General features: G+C 48.2%; 13 protein-coding genes across 13 annotated transcripts; 6 read left to right on the top strand and 7 right to left on the bottom strand.

The window, feature by feature from the left end:
- The first annotated feature begins 717 nt into the window (after nt 1-717).
- ASPGLDRAFT_159662 (uncharacterized protein) lies at nt 718-2,183 on the top strand. The gene has a single exon (XM_022542443.1). The coding sequence runs from the start codon at nt 942-944 to the stop codon at nt 2,052-2,054; it is 1,113 nt and encodes a 370-aa protein (XP_022395687.1). The 5' UTR covers nt 718-941; the 3' UTR covers nt 2,055-2,183.
- An 840-nt stretch (nt 2,184-3,023) lies between these two features.
- On the top strand, nt 3,024-4,021 carry ASPGLDRAFT_40255 (uncharacterized protein; the record flags this gene model as incomplete). The annotated part of the gene is made up of 2 exons (XM_022545198.1): nt 3,024-3,165; nt 3,219-4,021. The coding sequence occupies 2 exons, from the start codon at nt 3,024-3,026 to the stop codon at nt 4,019-4,021; spliced, it is 945 nt and encodes a 314-aa protein (XP_022395688.1).
- Nucleotides 4,022-5,131: 1,110 nt separating this feature from the next.
- On the bottom strand, nt 5,132-5,498 carry ASPGLDRAFT_30154 (uncharacterized protein; the record flags this gene model as incomplete). The annotated part of the gene is made up of 2 exons (XM_022543918.1): nt 5,132-5,143; nt 5,193-5,498. 2 exons carry the CDS (start codon nt 5,496-5,498, stop codon nt 5,132-5,134), a joined length of 318 nt encoding a protein of 105 aa, XP_022395689.1.
- Nucleotides 5,499-5,992: 494 nt separating this feature from the next.
- Nucleotides 5,993-7,246, top strand: ASPGLDRAFT_30155 (2EXR domain-containing protein; the record flags this gene model as incomplete). Its single annotated transcript, XM_022543919.1, has 1 exon — nt 5,993-7,246. One exon carries the CDS (start codon nt 5,993-5,995, stop codon nt 7,244-7,246), a length of 1,254 nt encoding a protein of 417 aa, XP_022395690.1.
- A 113-nt stretch (nt 7,247-7,359) lies between these two features.
- ASPGLDRAFT_30156 (uncharacterized protein) lies at nt 7,360-8,010 on the bottom strand (the record flags this gene model as incomplete). The annotated part of the gene is made up of 1 exon (XM_022543920.1): nt 7,360-8,010. The coding sequence occupies one exon, from the start codon at nt 8,008-8,010 to the stop codon at nt 7,360-7,362; it is 651 nt and encodes a 216-aa protein (XP_022395691.1).
- A 1,667-nt stretch (nt 8,011-9,677) lies between these two features.
- On the bottom strand, nt 9,678-10,752 carry ASPGLDRAFT_1507815 (uncharacterized protein; the record flags this gene model as incomplete). Its single annotated transcript, XM_022542186.1, has 1 exon — nt 9,678-10,752. A coding segment is annotated over exon 1 (835 nt), but the record flags the coding sequence as incomplete, so codon positions are not given.
- Nucleotides 10,753-11,143: 391 nt separating this feature from the next.
- On the bottom strand, nt 11,144-11,816 carry ASPGLDRAFT_86097 (uncharacterized protein; the record flags this gene model as incomplete). The annotated part of the gene is made up of 2 exons (XM_022550367.1): nt 11,722-11,816; nt 11,144-11,665 (listed from the first exon to the last, which is right to left on the bottom strand). Exon 2 carries the CDS (start codon nt 11,405-11,407, stop codon nt 11,144-11,146), a length of 264 nt encoding a protein of 87 aa, XP_022395693.1. The 5' UTR covers nt 11,408-11,665; nt 11,722-11,816.
- Nucleotides 11,817-12,108: 292 nt separating this feature from the next.
- On the bottom strand, nt 12,109-12,519 carry ASPGLDRAFT_1507817 (uncharacterized protein; the record flags this gene model as incomplete). The annotated part of the gene is made up of 1 exon (XM_022542187.1): nt 12,109-12,519. A coding segment is annotated over one exon (411 nt), but the record flags the coding sequence as incomplete, so codon positions are not given.
- Nucleotides 12,520-13,082: 563 nt separating this feature from the next.
- On the bottom strand, nt 13,083-13,949 carry ASPGLDRAFT_137742 (uncharacterized protein; the record flags this gene model as incomplete). Its single annotated transcript, XM_022541552.1, has 1 exon — nt 13,083-13,949. One exon carries the CDS (start codon nt 13,947-13,949, stop codon nt 13,083-13,085), a length of 867 nt encoding a protein of 288 aa, XP_022395695.1.
- Nucleotides 13,950-14,421: 472 nt separating this feature from the next.
- Nucleotides 14,422-15,646, top strand: ASPGLDRAFT_53025 (HpcH/HpaI aldolase family protein). Its single transcript, XM_022547887.1, has 5 exons — nt 14,422-14,741; nt 14,794-14,886; nt 14,936-15,165; nt 15,218-15,439; nt 15,491-15,646. Exons 1-5 carry the CDS (start codon nt 14,585-14,587, stop codon nt 15,560-15,562), a joined length of 774 nt encoding a protein of 257 aa, XP_022395696.1. The 5' UTR covers nt 14,422-14,584; the 3' UTR covers nt 15,563-15,646.
- ASPGLDRAFT_53028 (glutaredoxin family protein) lies at nt 15,346-16,290 on the bottom strand. The gene has a single exon (XM_022547888.1). The coding sequence runs from the start codon at nt 15,958-15,960 to the stop codon at nt 15,652-15,654; it is 309 nt and encodes a 102-aa protein (XP_022395697.1). The 5' UTR covers nt 15,961-16,290; the 3' UTR covers nt 15,346-15,651.
- On the top strand, nt 16,097-17,696 carry ASPGLDRAFT_53029 (cysteine and histidine-rich domain-containing protein). Its single transcript, XM_022547889.1, has 3 exons — nt 16,097-16,331; nt 16,435-16,960; nt 17,026-17,696. The coding sequence occupies exons 1-3, from the start codon at nt 16,226-16,228 to the stop codon at nt 17,336-17,338; spliced, it is 945 nt and encodes a 314-aa protein (XP_022395698.1). The 5' UTR covers nt 16,097-16,225; the 3' UTR covers nt 17,339-17,696.
- A 645-nt stretch (nt 17,697-18,341) lies between these two features.
- ASPGLDRAFT_53031 (putative ethanolamine kinase) lies at nt 18,342-20,362 on the top strand. Its single transcript, XM_022547890.1, has 5 exons — nt 18,342-18,749; nt 18,818-18,929; nt 19,025-19,485; nt 19,537-19,880; nt 19,936-20,362. The coding sequence occupies exons 1-5, from the start codon at nt 18,567-18,569 to the stop codon at nt 20,108-20,110; spliced, it is 1,275 nt and encodes a 424-aa protein (XP_022395699.1). The 5' UTR covers nt 18,342-18,566; the 3' UTR covers nt 20,111-20,362.
- Nucleotides 20,363-20,393: the final 31 nt, after the last annotated feature.

The following is a 20,393-nucleotide window of genomic DNA, read 5'->3' on the forward strand; positions in this document are numbered from 1 at the left end:
AAAAAAAAAAAAAAAAAAAAAAAAAAAAAGACAGAAACAGCAGACGACTATTGCAAACACACAATGTCTCGAGACTGTCTGCTTTCTGGCCACGAGCTTCTTTTTACAATCGCCAATTGCATCTTTTTCCGTACCTTGCATTGCTAGTGCTGTTGCTCACGCCTTTTGCTGTGTGCGAGTGAGGGAAACTTCTTTTTTTCTTCTCAGTCATTCGCGACGATACATCAATCCATAATTGAGTCAGGAGCCCTACAAAAACGCGCGATTGCTCCAGATCACCGGTGCACAATAAACGGGGATTCCTCGTCTATTTCTGCGGGGTGAAATCAGCATCTCATATTTCTTTTATCTTCTCCCCCCTCTGCAAGCCTCTTTGTCTTGGTCCACTTTGTACAACAAGTTCGCCTCCGAGGATTGTAATCGTCGGACCTGTGACTTATCAATTTTTACTTGCGCGACTTCCGAGCGGTCTGAATTGGTACTCGGCGCATAATCTGCTTATCTCAACCCTTCCCGCGCGACAAGCGAAAAAGGAATACAAACGCAACAAGACCAGACACAGAAGAAAAAGGGCGCGACGGGAACGAGCCGTTCCTTTGGGCCAAAGTCAGAGTCTATTTTGGCGCTGACTTTGGGTATCGACTGGCTGAGAAAGTTCCCGAAGCTGGCGCTTGGCATGAGCATGGAAAGCCACAGCGTTTAAGCGCATCTGGGGAACTACATTCTGTATTGAGCGTTTGCGCGCGCGAAAGTAAGGTAAGATGATCATATTATGCTTCCATTTCACTTTTCCTTTATTTATCACTGTCGATCTATCCGGTGCAAACAAAGCATCCTTGAGTTCTGTCTTCTTATAGCGGGTGTTCCTGTTACACTGTTTTCTTTTTTATTGTCCGAGATTGACACCCAATTCGTTCCCATTGACCAGTGTAACCGCAACCATGGCTAACATTGACGAGGATAGCCTTTCCTTGGGCTCCGACGACTGTGAATCGTTGGACGTGTGGATGGCGTCGCATGAAGTTGACCAGAAGGCCCTTGGTGCCTTTGCGGCTTCCACAGGGCTGGAAGATCCGTTTCTGTCCGCGATGCTGTACAAGGTCTTGGGTTTGTCGGTGATGCTTTCTAAGAAGCTTCTTCGTGCACGGCGGCTGCGACGTTTAGATCCGACTCGGGAAACGAGATCCCTTCATATGTACCACCACATCATATGGCTTTCGCGCGAAGGTCTTTTGATTCTGGAAGAGTTTGTTCTTCCAATGGTCGAAGCGTACGTGGAATTGAAGGTCCTGGCGCATAAACTTCGAGCTTCGTTTTATCATATATTTGTTCTGTTCCACAACCAGCCGGCTGTTCACTCCCCCGGTATCATCGGTCTCCCGGCCAATGGTGCTACGATAAATGGCACAGGACTCGGGATATTGTCTCAGGAGCCAGGGACAAGACTCTCTTTCAAATCGAAACCAGAAATACTGCCCGTACCGGTAGAGCTGGCATCCCGCTGGGAACATCTATCGGCAGGGAGAGTCGCACAACATCCTCCGGGTCTTGCACCCGTTCAACCACCCAAACCGGCAGCATCGTTTCTTCTTCCATTGCAGGATTTTACTACAACGGCTACGGCCTGTTTCAATCATGCCGCCACGTTAGCGGAACGAATGCTACCGGGATCCCATCCCCTGCGACTGTCCGTCAAGCTCGAATACGCCGCCTACATATACGACTGTCTGCATGACCCCACCGCCTGTCGACGACTAGCGAAGCAGGCCATTGCCGATGTATACAATGCCCGAGAAGGCATGGATGATGAGAGCTTCGAAGATGCCGCCGAGATAGTCAGAGTGCTAGGACGAATGGTCAAGCGCGGCGGCAAAACAAGCAGCGGAGGCAGCACAACCCGCACCGGAACCCCGCGTGGGGACAAATCCAGGAGCGAGGGGAGTGAAACTTCGCAAACGAGGAGGGGTACGGCTACGACAACCACAGCTACGACAACTACGACAATGGTGTCGCCCAAGTCCGAGACACCAGCGACGATGACGAATCGTATATGATAAGAGTTGCACTATGGGGTTACTCTGTATAGGAACCATGAAGTGTACAGGAACATGGGCAGATGAGGTGTTTGTCATACTATGAATGATTAATGATCTTTGCATTGTTTTCTATATAATCTGCTGCCTGATGCTATACAAATACATATCTTGATATCTATTGTCGGTAACTTACAGTACCCGTATGGTAAGCAACGTGCGATCGTCGCACGAGTCAACATTCGACGTGCAGCGTCTTGTTTATTATTATCGTCCTTTCATAGACATCCAATATTATTCTGTATGCCTCATTGCCCCTCCATGACCCCCTCCTTTTTATATGCAGCATATAACGCGATAGCAGACTCTCTTGGCCGTCGCGGGGTGACAGAGGTCCTTACGTCATTTGCCCTCTATTTTTTTCTGCGCCGGCAAAAACTGACATTCGACGTCGTCATCGACGTTCGTCGCAAGAAAATCGCTTTCCCGGGGATCATCCCAATTTTATATATACATACATAACACACTACACAACCTGGATCTGGATCTCTTTTCCCTCGTTGTTCCTCTCCTCTCCACCAGCGGCTGCTCATCCGGTTTCGCGCTGATCGTCAACGGGTTGCTGGGACAGAAAAAAAAAAAAAAACTACACCCACTTTTAGACGAGCTGGGCGCCCTGTGAAATTCGCCCATTTTGCGCCTGCCCTGCGACTGGATTCTTACTTGCAGATTGCAGCTTGCAGCTCTCGTTGACCTCGTTACGGTTCGGTAGACATAGCGCTATATCTTCGTTTACCGTCACTCATAATAATAATCTTTTACTTCCCTCGACATCCTGGCAATGAGGTTGTCATTGTCCGTCTTGCGCCTTCCCGAGTTGTCCGAAGCCGATCTTGAGCCCGAATCCGAATTCAGATCCTATACCAGTTGAGTGCGTGTTTTTGTTGATTGAACGCAGTCTAGTCCGGGTCATAGCCCGGCGCGTGGATGATGCGGTCGGGGCTGGAAAAGCCAGGTGCAATTCCGTTTTTGGCGCTTGTTGTCTTTTCGCTGCTTAGCTTGGTGCCGTCGTTATCATGGGATTGGGGGTCTAATTGGAAGAATGGGTGGTATACTGGGAGTGAGGTCCGACGTGAGTATTGCTTTACGTTGCGTCTATGATATGGCAGTTGCTGATGGCAGTAGCAATTGGTGCAGATTTTTCGCGATTCGTCAAGGATGGTTCTGTTGATACTCGTTTGAGGGTCCGGGCAACAAGCGGTCAGTGTTGGCCGTGGTTGTGTGGTGATTCCCTGCCTCGTTCGCGTCCTGCTGCGGTTCCGAGCTCGTTTGAGACTGCATCTGTTTTGCCAAACGATGCTCCCACGGTGTATCCGTGGAAACATTCTTCGACCCTTACTCGAAGCATTCGTGCTTTCACAGCCTTCATCCAGCAGTTGGATGGCCGTCAGTTGCTACCGTCTTTTTCTACTCGGAGCGTACCTCCGGTCGAGACAGCGTCGTCGCATCCTCCATCGAACCTTTCCGACGTTCCTTCCTTACCGTTACCTTCATTGCGTGACGACTCTTTTGAGCAGATGGTATATGACAATAATTATACGACCTTGATGATCAACAAAACCGATACAAATCCTAAACTACAGTTTTGCGATCGTTTCAGTGGTGCATGGCAGCAGGCCTGTCTCACCGTCCACGATACAGTGAAGACATTTTCTACTTCCTATGACGCTATAGACTCAACATATCTACCTAATTCTTCAATACAGCCGCCCGTTTCACCTCCTTCGGATACTCACCAACTAAAGCTACCACTGCAACACAACGTGTCCGAACCTACCGTCGCACCCAAAACAATACCGTCCGCAAATGCAGCTGCAGTCCTCTCCGGCGACTCGCAGGATGCAGGGAGCGGTCGAAACCCCAAGCAAGTCCGTGGTAGCTGCATGGCTATCGTAATCGGCTTGGTGGTGGGAATCATGTGGTTTTGATAATCGTATACATCCAATCTTATTGGGCGTCCATGGCTTTGGAGTTTTTTGTTTTTTTTTTTTGTCTTGCATTATATGGTACACGACTTACATTTGCTTTCTTGTTCATTATTTTGCCTTTTGTCATGTTATATATGGGCATGCTGGATTTGATGATTGATGATTGATTTGATTTGCTGGTTTGCTAGACTAACTTTGCGCTACTAACTTTACATGTTGTGGATATTTATGGCTGAGTACATGTCTTGCCTGCGATGTTAATCATACAGCTATTACGAGTCGTGACATGAAGATATTTTTATCGATCGAATATATTGACTTTATGAAGTTGCCTGTTTATTTTCAGAAATTGTTCTGACTTGAGTCGTCATCCCCGCTGTGCCAAGGTCGATCAAGTCCCAGTGCAGTAATCACATTTGTAACATCTCTAGTCCTTTGTTCTTATAGGGCAAAAATCGCATCAGACGTATTCGACGCTGATTTCGATCCGCTGCGGGACCCGTTGTCTTTGAGTGAGCATATTGCCTCATCTAAGTTATTCGTCGTACATCAAATTCGACAACGTATGACTTCGGCACAAGTGAATCGTGTATGATATATCCAGGCGGGAGTTCTGGCATCCCAACGGCCCTGGCTGCCACGTTACCGTGGATGCATTTGACGACTTTGTTTGCTCAAAGGTAAAGTATAGAAATTGCCGGTATGGCCATGCATAAGCTTTTCATTTTAATCTTGAGCGTTGCAACATGTTATCTGAATCTGTTAGATACGAATAATTCTATCTCTGGACGAAGCGCTTACCGGGTATTGGATCCCTTTATGCTTCGTTTGAACACTTCCAGTCTTTCCCAGAGTACCGTTTGCAAGGCTGACAAGGTAAAAAGTGACCATCTTTGCTGACCTCCGAGTGATAATGGGTCAGATGCTCCAACAAACTTGTTTTCGAAGGGAAACCATAGTCCTCGACTGAGAAGCCGGGCCTGGTCAGTTTATAGTGGGCAATCGTCACGATGTGCAGCAACATGAGATAGAAGCAGCCGTGACAGCTGAAGCGACTCATGGGGCGGATCCGTTAATTCACTGTCTTCCCTTTTCCAGCCTATCTGGGACTCATTTGGATTCCTAAAAGGTAAAGTAAGCCCCTGTTCTTATATGGACATGGTAAACATACACTGTCAATAGCCCTCTTCCCACTATCACGAATTATATCCACCGCGGCAATCAGAAAGAACACACAGTACGTCCCATCTCGTATCAACACCCGTATGCCTGCCCATGACCATCCCATTTGGACTGCATAATGGTATGCTTCAGTCACCATGAACGTGTGGTAGACCATCAACGCAACCGCTGCGATTGTGGCGCATCGTGGAGACGAAAGCCGGAAAGCGAGACTGTGGATGAAGAACATAGATAGAGGTAGAAGCAGGGAGAGACCATAGCTACGTGCGAAGTCGTTGAGGTTGTACATTTTCATGGTTTCTGTAAAAGAAAGAGAAGTGGAAAAAGCTTTATTTTTGAGAATACGAGCCAGTGGATCCTAAATAGATCAAAGTTTTCAAATCAATGGCACAGGAACACTCCGATTTTTTAATTCACTTGCTAAGTCAGAAGAAAGCCCCTGATAATACTCCGTATTTGACCGAAATCAAACTCCGAAGGATGAAGCCCTGTCCCAAAGAGGAAAAAGGCCTCACTGCCTCAGCCACAGCGCCACATTTGGCTGCTGACGACTGACGTCATCTTTCAACTGCCCGAAATGAATAGGAACAACTTCAACTCTCCTTTGTCCATGCTTCACTTTAGGCACATTCTTGCCCACTAGTCTACAAGCTCAGAGATGACAGTTGCTGTGCAAGTTCGCTATTTTGGGGCGACTGCTGAGCCTCTGTTTGATTGTCTATCTCGCTACGGAGGGGCTTCCCATAACGTCAATTAATCCACCGTGCTCTGGTCCCGTTGACTTTCAACATGTCGCAGCCCCACTTGCAGCTCTTTAACTGCCTTCAAGACAGTCATAGCAAGAACTCCGGCTTCCCACTATTCTCTCTCCTACCGCCCGAACTGCGCCTGAAGATCTGGAGCTACTCCCTGCAACACCCGCGCATCGTAACGGTCCGTTTCGAAGTTCGCACAGACAGACAAGTAGACGAAGATCGAGGAAGCACTCGGTATCGCGCCATTGTGGACGGACACCAGGTAATAAGCAAGTTGATGCGAGTCAACAGCGAGGCAAGAGAGGCAGCATTGAGCTTTTACCGGGTTCACATTCCGTGCACGCTGATGCATGGAATTGCGGGCGAAGAGGTTATGAAACCGGGGACTTTTCATTTCAATCCGGAGTACGATTTTCTTTGGATATATCCGGGAATTCTGGCAAAGAATACTTTGTTGGATTTTATATATCATCTGAAGCACACGCATGATCCTCGTCGTGTTGGTTTGCTCAACTTGGCGCTGGACACGCACAGTCTGAACGCGACTGATCTTGACCTATTAGAGCCATCGAACCTCAATGCTGAGCATAGAGACGCCTTTGTCGCAACTTTCAGCCAGCTACGAGAGGTCTTTTTTGTCGAGAAGGTACGCACGGGACGTCAAGTTCTGGGTCTCTTGAGCGGGATTCCGACGTCTGAGACTATGTTTAACCGCTCCTTCCCAATCATGGCGACAACACCGAACTTTGAGCGTTTGCGTCGTGATCCCCGCCATATTGCCGAGGACTTGAAACGGGTATATGTAGAGAGTGACCCCCTTGGTCTGCTACATCAATGGCAGCGAATACTGAAGAAATGGGACATCTCGCCGTCCGGTGTCGAGTATCGACTGATGCTAAGTTTCAGTCCGCCTGGCAGCGAATTCCATATCTTTGATTGTGAGAGCGCAAAGAGATGGGTAGAAAAAGAAGATTGGGAGTGGACAGGGAAATGGCGCATTGACGACAGTGTAACAAATGCTAACCTAGCACTACGCTATTTCGATATCAGCGACCAAGTCACACAGTACCCGATTGGTTCGTTGCACGAGAAGTACAAGAATGAAGACCTCGAGAAAGCCGTGAAACCCGCTTTTGGGTTTTGGTTGTTCCCGATGGACGCGTTTGGGACATTGCCGCCAGAAGCAGTTTCGGAGGAGGCGTGGTTTCGGCCGTTCACGAAGGAGCTTTTGGATATGACAGAGCATTGGCCTGAGCTTGGATTATTGAGCTTGCCTAGGATGTCTTGACGGCACACTCCTATAAGGAAAAATTTCGCCTGAAGTTGGGTATATAGCTAGGTATATACTAACCATGACTAGAACATTGCCATTATAAAGCATGATAGACTATAATACACATACTACATCGATGGCTTCCCACTTTCCAAAACCCCCGCCCCGGCCTTCAGAAACCCCACAGTGGAAGGCAACTGATTCTCACCTACCACAAAAGACCGCGAACGACCAAGCCCATAATACTGAGCACTCCCAATATCAGGCGCAAAGGTAAGGCGCCATGCCAGCAAGTACCCAGCAACACTCCACGCCACCTCTTCTTCTGCAGTCCCAAACACACTTGCCTCTTCATCACCCGTATCCTCAACCCTTGCTTTGTAACTCCCATTATACGCATCCACCCACGCCTTATACTGCTCCTGAACCGACTCAGGGAGCGGTTTTAGCACATCCTCCGCTGTCACATCGCGCTCCTCATCGGGTTGCAGATCGCTGGTGCTCCGCGTGATGAAGCACGCCTCGTAGTCGGGGTCAATCCGGTAGTGGCGCGGTTTTGGTTCATTGGATGGTGGCTGCTCTGTGGATGGGAAGGCTTCGATGGATGATGGAGTCCCGTTGGGGGCTTTTGTGATTTTTAGAGTGAGGTCAAAGGTTGTTTCGATGGTGGTGGTGGTTGTGTTTTCTTCGGAGTTGGATTCGTCGCGGGTGGTTTTTATGTAGCGCTGGGATTGCAGATGGGTGGTGAAGATGTTTATGGGGTTGAGAATGTCGGCCATTTTGATCGGTAGGTACAAGTGAGTGTACTGAGTGGAAAGTAATTGATGTGAGAGTGAGGGGATGTCGCGCTCATCAGATTAACTTTTCGGCCCGCAATTGGAATCTGCACCTTTATCAGATCTTCAGATACGGCTATCTGTGGTATGCAATTTCAACATTCCACGGCAGATATTTACCTGACCAACTCTATAAAAACCATATTAAAATTGTACATCGCTGATATATTTTACCCTGGGAGCCTATTGCACTACTAAATCATGACTCCGAATGGTCTAGGAAAGAGCCATATACAGTGCGGCCCCGCTTAGCCGATATAACTCTTCCCTCCATAGAATATCGGCTGTTTGAGACTATCACGAAGATGGGGTTTTATTGATTATCTAGGCCAGCTATCCAGTGTGCCCTGGGTCCGTGATACGACTATCTCACTCCAGGTCTCGTTCAAGGCGCCCAAGAGACCGTAGAAGAGATGCTCTAGACACATCCTGCCCTTCCATATAAGAAATCAACAGTTGCACAGCATTCGGAGCTTCCAAAGGCTTTGGAAGTGGTGCCGGCTCTGGAGAATCATACTCTTGATCACCATTATATACATCTCCAGTATCCGAAGCCTCCGCAATCAAATGCTCAAAGCCTCAGGTGATAAATCTTCCTCATTCTCAACAAGGTCCAATGACCCCTCCATTGGGTTTAGGAAGTTTGCAATATCCATGCAGTTTGTGAGGTGGCCAGACCGCTGTACATACCAATAAAGAGATGATAGATTTGGAGATTCAATTGGAAGCTGCACTGGATTGAGAACCAGGGTGCTTTTATAGAAGCAGGCAAGGATTGTTGTGCTCAATATATCATGGTTCCAAGCTCTTACAAGCCAGCGAATGCAATCTAAGAGTGTCACAATTTATAGCGGATCTTGATTGCATTCATAATGGTAAGGAATGAATCTCAACCACTGTTTCCGGTAATATATCTTGAGATTCTATAATCCCTTGATCAAGTGGCTGATATTGGCTGGTTGAATTTTTTGGCAGCCAGCAAAGGCGTATATTTGGTAGTGGCTGTGCTAATCCAAGCCCGGCTAGATGTGCAGCAAAATTATCCATAGTAAGAAGGACTGCTCGCTTGCCAATATGGCTATAGAATGCTAATAGTCATTCTCGCATGATGATTTGATCCATCCAGGCCTTCTTATTCCATCTCCACTCTGCCCCAATTGCAGGTATGTTGACATTGCGGAGGGCTCGTGGCATACGTGTTTTGCCAATCACCCAAATAGGCAATCGATCAGTCCCAGAGGCATTAACACAGCAGATAATTGAGACTCGGCTTTTATCTCGTTTGACATCAGGCCTATTGGCCGATAATAGGCTCTGTGATGGGGGTATACGCTAGAAAAGCCCCGTTTCATCCATATTATATATGTCGTCCTCATTATAATTCCCTGAAATTGTGCGTATAGCCTTCACCTCTTCCTCAGCTTCTTCCGGAACTGAGCCTGCTTCGCCGTGGTGTGTATGCTGTTTGATATTAAATCGCTGCTTGAATCGGTATAGCCATCCGTTGCTGAATACAGGTGGTGGTTGATCACGATATTGAGGCAAAGAATTCCAGATTTGGCGTGCTTCCACAACAAGGATATCACCACTGATATATGCGCCCTTCAAATTGAGTGTATTCTGCCATTCATAAATAATATCTTCAAGGTCATGCCACTGGCCAGTGCACTTGCGAACAGAGGTAGATGGATTGGATTTGAAGTAAAGATAGCGCCAGTCTAGTTCATTAACGTGTGGAAGTGGTTCCACCAGTAGGAGGTCTTTGATACATTTCCTTCGCCAGGCTGCTTGCGAAATCATGGACCTCCACACCAGAAACAGACAGATTAGAGCGTAGGTATCATTATCTTCATGAAGGTAATCCATGATCATGAAAATAATATCAACTGGAACTCTGAAATTTGTTGGACTTGAATAGCTACCTGGTTCCTGGGCCGCGATTTTCGCTAGTTCTGGTTCTAATCTTCTTTGCACTTCCTTCTTTGTCTTTGGCCGTTGGAGCTTCTCCGAATGGTTGAGAAGATCCCGCAGTTCGGGGATGTTGAAGGAATCCCTTGGTGCGCAGGGGAGGTCGAGACAGCCCTCGATACGACTCATTTTCTTCTCGCAGATCCTGGCATATTCCTTGGGGTCAGTCCAAGATAGATTTTTGTGCTCTTCATCTGGGGCTCTCCAATAGCGCTTCTCATCAATCAAGAATCCTTTTACAAGACCATTCTCTCTGCTGTGTTTCTTTTGAGCCCTGATAAACAGATCAAAATTCTTTTCAATCAGGTCAACGTCAAGAATCCGGGTCCTCAATTCCCAGCACCGCTCGTGTATAGGGTAAGCTTTCATAATATACGTTGATGCGTTTACTGAATCAATTGACATGGGCTCCTCGGGCCACCTTTTAGGATGCCCCAAGATGAACTTCCCAGGATCGTTCGGGACTTTCCACGACATGTGATACCTGTCAGTGTAATTCCAGTCCCCACTGAGCGCCACGCCGCTGAGACGATATTCATCTTTCCCTCTGCCGTTCTGTGAAGGTACTTGGATAACGGCTCGTTGTAGTCGTTCCCAGATTCACGGGATCTCAAAGTAAATTTTCTTCAGCTCCTCTGTTCTTCCAATTGCACATTGCTTGTTTATGTAACTCGTACTCCAATCAGCGCGTTCGGACAATATTCGTCTTGAATCTACTGGTGTGCCTTGAGTGCCAGCAGTCCCGAAGTTATGGCCACACAAGCCACAGGATTCCATTTTGGTCCTCTTTTATATGTTGTGATGAATATTTCAGAGCTTGACGGGCTATATATATAGGTGGTGAGACGTCATAGTGAGTGGCTCACGAATAAGAATTTTGAGATATTTTGTATCGCATATGACACATAGCTTCAGACTCACCATGGACACATATGACATAGGACGAAAGAAATATAAGGAAAACCTTTACTGCGTAGCCTCAGGATTGCTATTTAGAAGGCCCATTGGCTAGAATCTTAGCCTGGTTTCTCAGAAAACCCAAGGTAATACTCGTTTCCTTCCCACGCTCCAGTAGGTATCTCTTACGGTCTGCCGAGAACTGAATACTTCAAATGTGAGGCTCAGAAGCAATGCGCCAGGCAAATAAGTAACCAGCCGCAATCTCCTCTGAGGCAGTGATAAATATATCTGCCATGTATTCCCCTGTTTTGTCACATCTCTTTCTAAAGTAATTCGTGCATTCATCCACCCAAGCATCATAATGTTCGACACCTGACGGAGGATATGATCCAAGAAGCTCGTCTAGCTCTGCAGCGCTGCCTTCTTTCTCATTTGATAACATTGTAATTCCACCAGATAAAGTCCGTTCCATAATCAAAGAAAATACGCCAGTGATGGACTGGATCAGGTGCGAAGGCGGTTTTGTGCTCTCCGGACGTCGCCATCTCAACGGAGGAGATATTTCTATTTTGTTCGGTTTTGATTTTAAGGTGAAATCGAATGTGGTTTCAATAATAACATCGGTCTCGGTGGAAGGCGCTTCAGAAATAGTGCGCCATGCATCGCCCAGGTTCTGGATTTTCTTGATGTATCGTTGAGATTGGGGTTGGCTGCAAAATACAGCCAGAGGCTTGAGAATGTCAGATACAGGCATATTTCTCTTCGGGGAGCGGGACAGTTGTATACTGTGTGTTGGTCCAAACTTTTACGATGATGGAATTGCCGTTAATGAATGTGCTCTGCGCTTACGCTTTGACTCATTGCATGGCCGCAAAAAATTGTCCATTGACTCCAAATTTGGATGTGAATCATAGAATAGGTTGACTGGGCACTCTTCATTGCATTGAGAGTTATTGGCCGATATTGTAAGATAAATTAATACTAGCGTGCGCGCCTAGTTATGTGATATACTTGATGCATGAGCGCGCTAGGATATTTGCAATATATCTCGGCGTTGACTGCTCGAGTGACTGGACGAGAATGGCTGAGTATTTATGCGTAAATAATGCTCATTATAGAAAAGCAACTATTCAAAATCACACTCTTAATGCCCAAGTACTGTTATAAAACCAATCATGAAGACATCCAATTTTCTAAGAGATCAGCTTGGTTCTTCAGAAACTCCAAAGTAATACTCATCTCTTTCCCACGCTCCAGCAAGGTTCCATTTAAGTACTTCATACTCCCAACCTGAGGATCGAGAGCAAAACGCCACCCCGATAGAAAACCACCCACATGCCATGCAACCTGCTCGTCTGCACTGTGCCAGAGAGGAGCCCCGAAGTCCGCAGGATTCCAGAGCCTTGCTGTGAAGTAGTTGCTATATGTGCCTCCCCAGGCATCATAGTGCTCACGCATTGAGGGGGTAAATGAGGCAAAGATTTCATCAGTTTCGAGGTAGGACTCATCTTCTTCGGGTCTAACGTCGTCTACATCCCGCCAGATAAATTCCGCACCGCAATCGGCAAACATGCGATAATGGCGCGGATCTGTTGTGGTTGGCTGTTGTTCGGGTATTGAAGTCTCGACTGAGGTGATGCTGTTGTCTTCCTCGTTGTAAGTGATTTTCAGGGTGAGGTCGGATATGGTTTTAATGATGATGGTGTTCTTATCAGTTTTAGTGGACCTTATACCGTCCAGGTTTCTGATCGATTTGATGTATGGTTGGGATTCGGGCTGGTTGACAAAGACGGCCAGAGGTTTGAAGAGCTTAGAAGCAGCCGTGATATGTGGGATGCGATGTGCTGTAAAATGACTGGGGACTGGATGTGCACCAAGCTGGACTATCTAACTGATGGTAGATGGTGGTAGGATGACGATGAATTGGAAAGGGAGAGATGTGGCAGGCACCCGCCAGACCAGAGTTGACTCACTACTTATGTATACACAACTCATAGTAGACGAATATTCAAGTTCTACCGCTTCAGAATGAAAGCATGATTTTTCGATGAGCGCTGTTTTCTTACTCACGGCGCTTCTGAGTCATTGGATAACGAAGAAATCCTACAAATTTTCTGCCTCGAAGCAAGAATATTCTAGATAACAACTCAGATACCCCCATCAGATACCAACCCCATAATCCCCTCCAATGCTTCCTCACTCACAATAATATCCCGTTCCCTTGGAAAATTAGTGGGCCTCAAAAACACCTCCTCAAACACAAGCCTCAACGGTCCTCCATTAACCTCTATATTGGCCATATTTCTTGCCCTACACTGCAACTCAATTCTCTGAACACACTTTGCTTTACCTGTTGCGGTATCATTAGAACCCGAATTCCCATCCGAATCCGGAACCCATTTCTCCAGTGAGATCCCTGACCGGAATGGCCGTACGATGAGGACAATAACGACCCTGATGTCTCCTTGGGATTTGGTGAGCCACCACTCTGCTTCAATTCGGAGTCTCGTGATTGATCTAAGGTCTCCACATTCTATGACTAAGGATGGCCATTTTGCGTCTCTGGAGGGAGGGAGTGTAGCAGGGCGCCAGGAAGAAGCGGGCTCTTTTGTATATTGACCTGATACGACACGCTTTGAACCATCAGGTACGAGTCCATGTACGATGCTCATGCGGTCTGCGGCGATGTCGATTTCTCTGGATATCAAGCTGCATGCTACTTCGTGGATGTGTGGTATGAGTTTGATTACTAGTTTGCGGTATTTCTCGTCGTAGAAAATTCGGATGTGCTTCCCCAGGAACTCTGGATTATCGGTTACGTATTTGACTGTTTCTTGGAAGATATTGGAGAAGACGATATATGGTGCTGCGCCGGTGGATTTGTTCTGCTCTCGTTGCACGGTAGCCCTAATGTCGTCCAGAGTAGGCTCGCTGGCATAGAGGGTGTTATCAGGAAAGTATTTGAGGAATAGCCGTTCTTCAGAGCCGGCTTCTGGTTCTTGGTTTGGTGGCATGGCTATGGTGCGCGGATGTGCGTTATGGTGAGGATTCCCGATGTCCTTATGCCTGGGTTATGCAGTCACGCGATCTCCCAGCTGGCATATAGAGAGTTGAAGTTGTGTTCATTGGCATATACATTGAAGAATGAGGTTGCAGTTATACTTCACGAGGACATGACGTCAGGCTAGATCATGTAGAAAGATACACTACAAAACCACAACTATCCGTCCCGGACATACAAAACCCAATTCTCTAATCATGCATCCAGCCTCTACAAGGTAACCGCTCGAATCGAAAATTCCCGATTAGGAACAATGTATACACTCGGAGCCGGTCCGAGGGTCATACTGAAGTCTTTCGCGCTATTCCCTGCCACACAGCTCAATTGCACATCTTATTGGGTCTACGGGTAAGGATTCAATCTAGCTCTGTTATGATCATCATAAATATGCCAAAAATGTAATAACATCTCTTATATCTGCCTACAATACCTCTCGGCCAACCATTGGCCCGCTACCGAACCCCGCAAAACCACCCCTCGGGGGATTCTTTTCGCGAGGTGGGACGTCCATTTCATCATCGTGTTATTTCTCCCTCGTCTCTTCTTCTGTTTCGCACACTATAGTATATACCAATTTAGTGATACAAAATGCAAGCCGCAAACCGTCTCCAACAAGCTCTCCGCACCGAGCGCGGGCTCTCCTTTGGCGCATGGCAGATGCTTCCGGGTGCGAACCATGCGCGGTTTATGGCTAGGACTGGCTACGACTGGATCTTGGTTGATACGGAGCATGGGAATATTGCTGGTATGTTTTTCATTTCACATAATTGAGATGAGCGGAGGCTAATAGAACATAGATTGGCAAATGCACGAGGCCGTGGCTGCGATTGCTGCCGAAGGAGTCAGTCCGATTGTGCGGATTGCTGCTAATGAGGGATGGATGGTGAAGCGTATGTGTTTCTATGGTTGTTGGGGGTTGCTGGTGCTGACTTCAAGCAGGAGCTTTGGACACAGGAGCACATGGTGTTGTCGTTCCGCTTCTTTACACTGCAGATGACGCCCGGAGATTAGTCGAGTCCGCTAAATTCCCTCCTGTTGGACGAAGAGGATTCGGTAGTCCTTTTGCCATGGGTAACACAGGGAAGGTTTCCGCAACGGAGTACCTCCAAACCGCCAACGACTCGCTTCTCACGATTGTTCAGATTGAGACCAAGGAGGCTCTTGAGAATGTATGCCACCGCATAAACAAGAGAAAAGATGAACGGAAGCTGACAGTATCAGGTCGAGGAAATCGCAAAGGTCCCCGGTATTGACGTCTTGTTCATCGGCCCTTGGGATCTAGGAAACAACATTGGCCGTCCTGTCCTGGGAGAATTCCACGAAGACCTGAGCGCTGCTATTGACCGGATATACAAGGCAGCTGTGGACAATGGTAAGAGAGTCGGTATTTACTGCGCGGGCGGTGCAGCTGCGAAGAAGTACGCGGACCAGGGCTTCCACATGGTAAGAGACACATCACTAAGACGTGTAGAATATCACTAACTCTCTCTGTAGATCTCCGTTGTTGCTGATGTTGTCGCCCTTCCCACATTCCTTTCTAACGCGCTGGAAACCGCCAGCTCCTAGACCCCCCCCCCACTTTATCAGAAGATAATGATATCCAAATAGAGTATCTTGCATAACCATCTTGTATTATCCACGCGTATGCGAATAAATTATTGTTTCTTCTCCGCCTCGTCGACCAAATTCTCAACCTCCTGTTCGGTCCACCGATGGAACAGCTTCTTCAAATCGGAGATCTGCTGGTCTCGGACAGACTGGACATGGAGAACGGGCACATCGAACTCGTAAACATCTTTCCATTGTTTGTTGACAGGATTCATGATGTCCAATTCCTCGTAGTTGAAGGGTTTGCGCTTGTTCAGTTGGACGACGGTGTGTTTGGCTGTGTCGCAGAGCCCGCAGCCGGCGCGGGTGAAGAGAGTGACGCGGGCGGCTTGAAGGAGGGCTCTTGTAGGAAACATTTTCAATTGTGTACAAAGTAGTGCGTAAGTTGAACTGCGTTGAATAGACTGAATGGGTCTGATCGGGTGGTAGATGTGCTTTTGTTTTTCTCCAACTCGGTGGAATCTTCGAGCTCTCCGCACTAAGCTTGATCGGGATTGATTGGCGATAATTGAAGCAGCAAACGAAGTTTCCCAACTTTTGCTCCCGATTTCAATTTTTTTCTATCATATAAGTTTTTCCTTCGCTCGTTGAATCTACAGGATACTCGCGTTAGGTTGCAAAATGGCATCCAAGTGTGTCCACAAAGGGTGCGGCAAAGAATTCTCCAACGCGGACGAGGACTGCGTTTACCATCCGGGGCCACCAGTATTCCACGAGGGGCAGAAGGGTAAGTGAGAGGACCTTGCTGTCTGTCCTGGTTTCTAGAACGCCAAAGATAGAAATCGCCAACGGATCGGACGGAAGGCTAACGCGAAGAACGCTCCAAACAGGCTGGAAATGCTGCAAACCCCGCGTTCTCACCTTCGAAGAATTCCTGACAATCCCACCCTGCACCACGGGCAAGCACTCAACGGTCGACGACACGCCCGTCGAGCCTCCAAAGAAACCAGCCGATAATGCCGCAGCTCAAATCCCCGCCCCTCAACCAGTGACTGCTGAGTCGTCGCGACCAGCTGTCGCCCCAGCCGTTGCGCCTACGCCCCCTGCACCTGCTACGCCTGTCTCCGAAGAGCCGGAGGACGACGACCCGTCTCTCGAGATCCCTGCGAATGCCACTTGTCGCCGGAAAGCGTGCAATGCGGGCTACGATCCGTCCATACCGCGGGAGGAGGAGAAATGCGTGCACCACCCCGGACAGCCTGTTTTCCACGAGGGGAGCAAGGGATGGTCGTGCTGCAAGAAGAAGGTGCTGGAGTTTGATGAGTTTTTGAGGATCCAGGGTTGTCAGGAGCGGACGAAGCATTTGTTTGTTGGGAAGGGGAAGCCGGCTGGGGAGGAGAAGGTCGAGACCGTGAGGTGAGTTTCTATCTGTCCGCGGTCATGGGCTCAATATCTAATCGTGGTTGTTCTACTCCATACAGGTCCGACTTCTACCAAACACCCGCATCGGTGAACGCCTCGCTCTACTTGAAGAAGATTGACAAGGAACACGCCAAAGTCAACTTCTCCGCCAACTCGATCGACTTCGACCTCCCGACTACCGATAACAAGCGGTTCAAGGATACATACTCGCTATTTGCGCCGATTGACCCTGAGAAGTCGCAGTTCCGGGTGTTGGGTACGAAGTTGGAGTTGACGTTGGTCAAGGCGGATGGGACGAGCTGGCCGGTGCTGCGCAGCGACGACAAGTGGAGCGGAGAGAGAATTCAGATCGGGAATGCTGGACGAGTGTAATAATGATACGATTATGAGATTGGCATAAGCACGACTTAGTTTTGCATGATTGTAATTTCATTCTTGAAAATCTATCGTATATGAAAACAGAGCAAAAAGCAGAGCAGCCAGTACAACATAAAGCACTGTAGAAAAGAAAAAGGGATTTGGCGCCACCTCCACAGCTAAAGCGCATGGGGATCTATCCTTTCGAATAAAAACCCTAGCTCAGCCATGTTATGTGTAGGGAAAAAGGAAGACGCAACGGTGACTCTGCGAAGCCGGGAACGGAGGATAACCCATAGAGGACGAATAACCCTCAGCAAGCCGTACGGTGACGGAGCTCCGGTAGATTTACATATTATGGTAATAGTAAACCGCTACTGATGATAGATAGATGAAGAAAAGAAAAATTCAAGTTGGGCGGCGATGGCGGGCTATTTGTATGTTCTGGGAGGTGGATAACGCTAGCCTGATTGGGCTCGGGAGCTAGTGATTGCCGAGACGGGTAGGATGTAGGGCTGGGGCATGTACAGTCATGTGATATCAATGCCTCAGGTGCAAAGATGTTGGTTAACTAGTTAACTAGCATGTGATAAAAATGCCTAAGGCAAGGTGGCCCAAGCACTCAGGGGACAACACATGGAAGACTGAATGGGCTGGCAGAAACAAATACAGTAGTGCTTCAGATGACAGCTGCACGTGCAAGTATTTCATGCCTGATACGCAGTTATACTGGTAGCAGTGGTAGTAGTAGCAGTAATTATATACAACTCTGTACTTGTAGAACGCAGTGACGTTGATGAGGGGAAAAGCTCAGGAGGGGCCCATTCCGCTTCCAATCACGGGCCACGAGCACGAGACCATCCGACACCTCTCCTTTTTCCTCTTCCTCTTCCTCTCTTCGTTGTCGTGTTCTTTTCTATTTTCTTATCATAACTTGTTCTCAACTGGTTTCTTGCAATTGTCTCAATTCACATACAAGGTGAGCGAGCATACAACACCGCGGATTGTCAATCACATGCAGACGGGTTGTTGATCGCAGGTGGGTTGGCTGCTTTCCCATAGTATCATGCTTGCAATTCCCGGAAAAGTTGACGCTGTCTTATTGGACAGCTGTCTTACGCGATATCTATAGTGACTGATACTTGCGGAATCTCCCAGGTCTAGATCCCGTTACCAACTCAGCCAGCCATCGCCTGCAGCTGCCCGCCGGAACTTGCCCTCGGTCTCTGCCCCGACTCCGACAATGGGTTCGGCATACAACTCCGGCAACGATGTCCTCTCGTCCCTAAGATACATCCCCCAATACTATAACCATGCAGACTCGCAAGCCTCGGCCCTAAGGCTGGTCCTGACCCTCAACCCCGACTGGGAGGGCCCTGGCAACAACATTGAGTTCGTGCGATTCACAGACGGCATCACCAATACTGTGTGTTCTATCTAGACTTTCTTCTTGGCAGACACTGTAAGGAGCTCTCGAGGACTAACGCGATGTAGCTGCTCAAAATCATTAATCGCAAACCGGAATGGACCGAAGAGCAAATAGACCACGAAGCAGTACTCATGAGAGCGTACGGTAACTGTACGGAACTTATCATAGACCGCGAAAGTATGACACACAAGGGACTCGTCCCTTTCTCTTCCTCTCTCCTCGATTGACTCTGCCCATTGCGACTTTTACTGAGTAGACGTGTGATACTATAGGAGAAATGAACTCTCATGCTCTACTCGCCAGCCGCGGTCTTGCCCCTGCGCTACTCGCCCGATTCCAGAATGGCCTGCTGTACCGGTTCCTTCGAGGCACACCCGCCAACCACCTTGAGCTGGCGCATGCTCCTATCTGGCGCGGTGTAGCCAGGAGGCTGGGGCAGTGGCATGCGGTTCTGCCAATCCAAGGGAAACCTGCGTTCCCGACGACAAAGGAGCTGCCCATCGTGAAGAACCCAGTAGAAATCGAGTCGGAGATCTCAGACAAACCGGAGCCGAACGGTCCCTTGATCCAGCCTAGACACCCGGGACCCAACCTCTGGACGGTTCTGCAAAAATGGATTCTCGTTCTCCCGACTGCGACAGAAGAGCAACGAGAGAGACGCCAACGCTTGCAAGACGAGCTCGAGCGCGTCGTGAAGGAGTTTGATGACGGAAAGGGTATTGGAGAAGATGGGGTACGTAGTGTCTTCAATGTCCATTGCTGCACCAGGCTAACGTGCTTCTAGTTGGTCTTCGCTCACTGCGACCTCTTATGCGCCAACGTAATCGCGACAGAAGAATCAACCGAATCCGGACCAGACGAAGAAGTCAGAACAGTCCACTTCATCGACTACGAATACGCCAACCCCTCCCCCGCCGCATTTGATCTCGCCAACCACTTCGCAGAATGGGCCGGTTATGACTGCGACTACAGCATGGTACCCACACGCCCCGTCCGACGACAATTCCTATCCCAATACATCCAGAGCTACAGATACCACCGTGAGATTCCGGACTCGGCACATGAGGAGATGGTCGACCGGTTGTATGAGGATGTGGATCGGTTCCGTGGTATTCCTGGTTTATACTGGTATGCCTTCACCAACTTTAAATCTGACTTGGGGTCGAAATGCTAACTAGTGCAGGGGCGTTTGGGCACTTATTCAAGCACAAATCTCCCAAATCGACTTCGACTATGCCTCTTACGCCGAGAACCGTTTCGGTGAATACTACGCCTGGCGCCGCGAACAAGACGGCAGTCGAGCCCAAGAAGGCGCAGAAATGCCCCTTCGCGAGCGACGATGGGCGCAGGAAGCATAATCGTCCTGACTTTCCTTCTCTCAAAAGTCTAAACTCGGCCGTTTCCATTTTTCTACTTTCGACTTTTGCAAAATTGCATCGATATACATGCATTCATACATAGCCCGTTTTCGCTTTCTAATCTCGTGAGTGTGCACGAGGGTTTCAACACTTGTCCCTCGACGAAAGGAAAACAAAACATAATACTTATATTAATCTTCTGTACGAGTTTGTTTGTGTCTGTGTTGGTTGGGTTAGGGAGCGGAAACTGGGTTGGTGTTTTTTTTTTTTTTTTTTCTTTCAT

The sequence above is a fragment of the Aspergillus glaucus genome (genome assembly GCF_001890805.1).
Source record: "Aspergillus glaucus CBS 516.65 unplaced genomic scaffold ASPGLscaffold_36, whole genome shotgun sequence".
Lineage (NCBI taxonomy): Eukaryota > Fungi > Ascomycota > Eurotiomycetes > Eurotiales > Aspergillaceae > Aspergillus > Aspergillus glaucus.

Coding starts and splice junctions, on each gene's coding strand:
- ASPGLDRAFT_53029 (XM_022547889.1), top strand. CDS start 16,226: ATGGCATCCAAGTGTGTCCACAAAGGGTGCGGCAAAGAATTCTCCAAC. Junction 16,332..16,434: donor ATTCCACGAGGGGCAGAAGG/GTAAGTGAGAGG, acceptor CGCTCCAAACAG/GCTGGAAATGCTGCAAACCC. Junction 16,961..17,025: donor GAGAAGGTCGAGACCGTGAG/GTGAGTTTCTAT, acceptor TACTCCATACAG/GTCCGACTTCTACCAAACAC.
- ASPGLDRAFT_159662 (XM_022542443.1), top strand. CDS start 942: ATGGCTAACATTGACGAGGATAGCCTTTCCTTGGGCTCCGACGACTGT.
- ASPGLDRAFT_53025 (XM_022547887.1), top strand. CDS start 14,585: ATGCAAGCCGCAAACCGTCTCCAACAAGCTCTCCGCACCGAGCGCGGG. Junction 14,742..14,793: donor GGAGCATGGGAATATTGCTG/GTATGTTTTTCA, acceptor AATAGAACATAG/ATTGGCAAATGCACGAGGCC. Junction 15,166..15,217: donor CCAAGGAGGCTCTTGAGAAT/GTATGCCACCGC, acceptor TGACAGTATCAG/GTCGAGGAAATCGCAAAGGT.
- ASPGLDRAFT_53031 (XM_022547890.1), top strand. CDS start 18,567: ATGGGTTCGGCATACAACTCCGGCAACGATGTCCTCTCGTCCCTAAGA. Junction 18,750..18,817: donor CAGACGGCATCACCAATACT/GTGTGTTCTATC, acceptor AACGCGATGTAG/CTGCTCAAAATCATTAATCG. Junction 19,881..19,935: donor GGTATTCCTGGTTTATACTG/GTATGCCTTCAC, acceptor TAACTAGTGCAG/GGGCGTTTGGGCACTTATTC.
- ASPGLDRAFT_53028 (XM_022547888.1), bottom strand. CDS start 15,960: ATGTTTCCTACAAGAGCCCTCCTTCAAGCCGCCCGCGTCACTCTCTTC.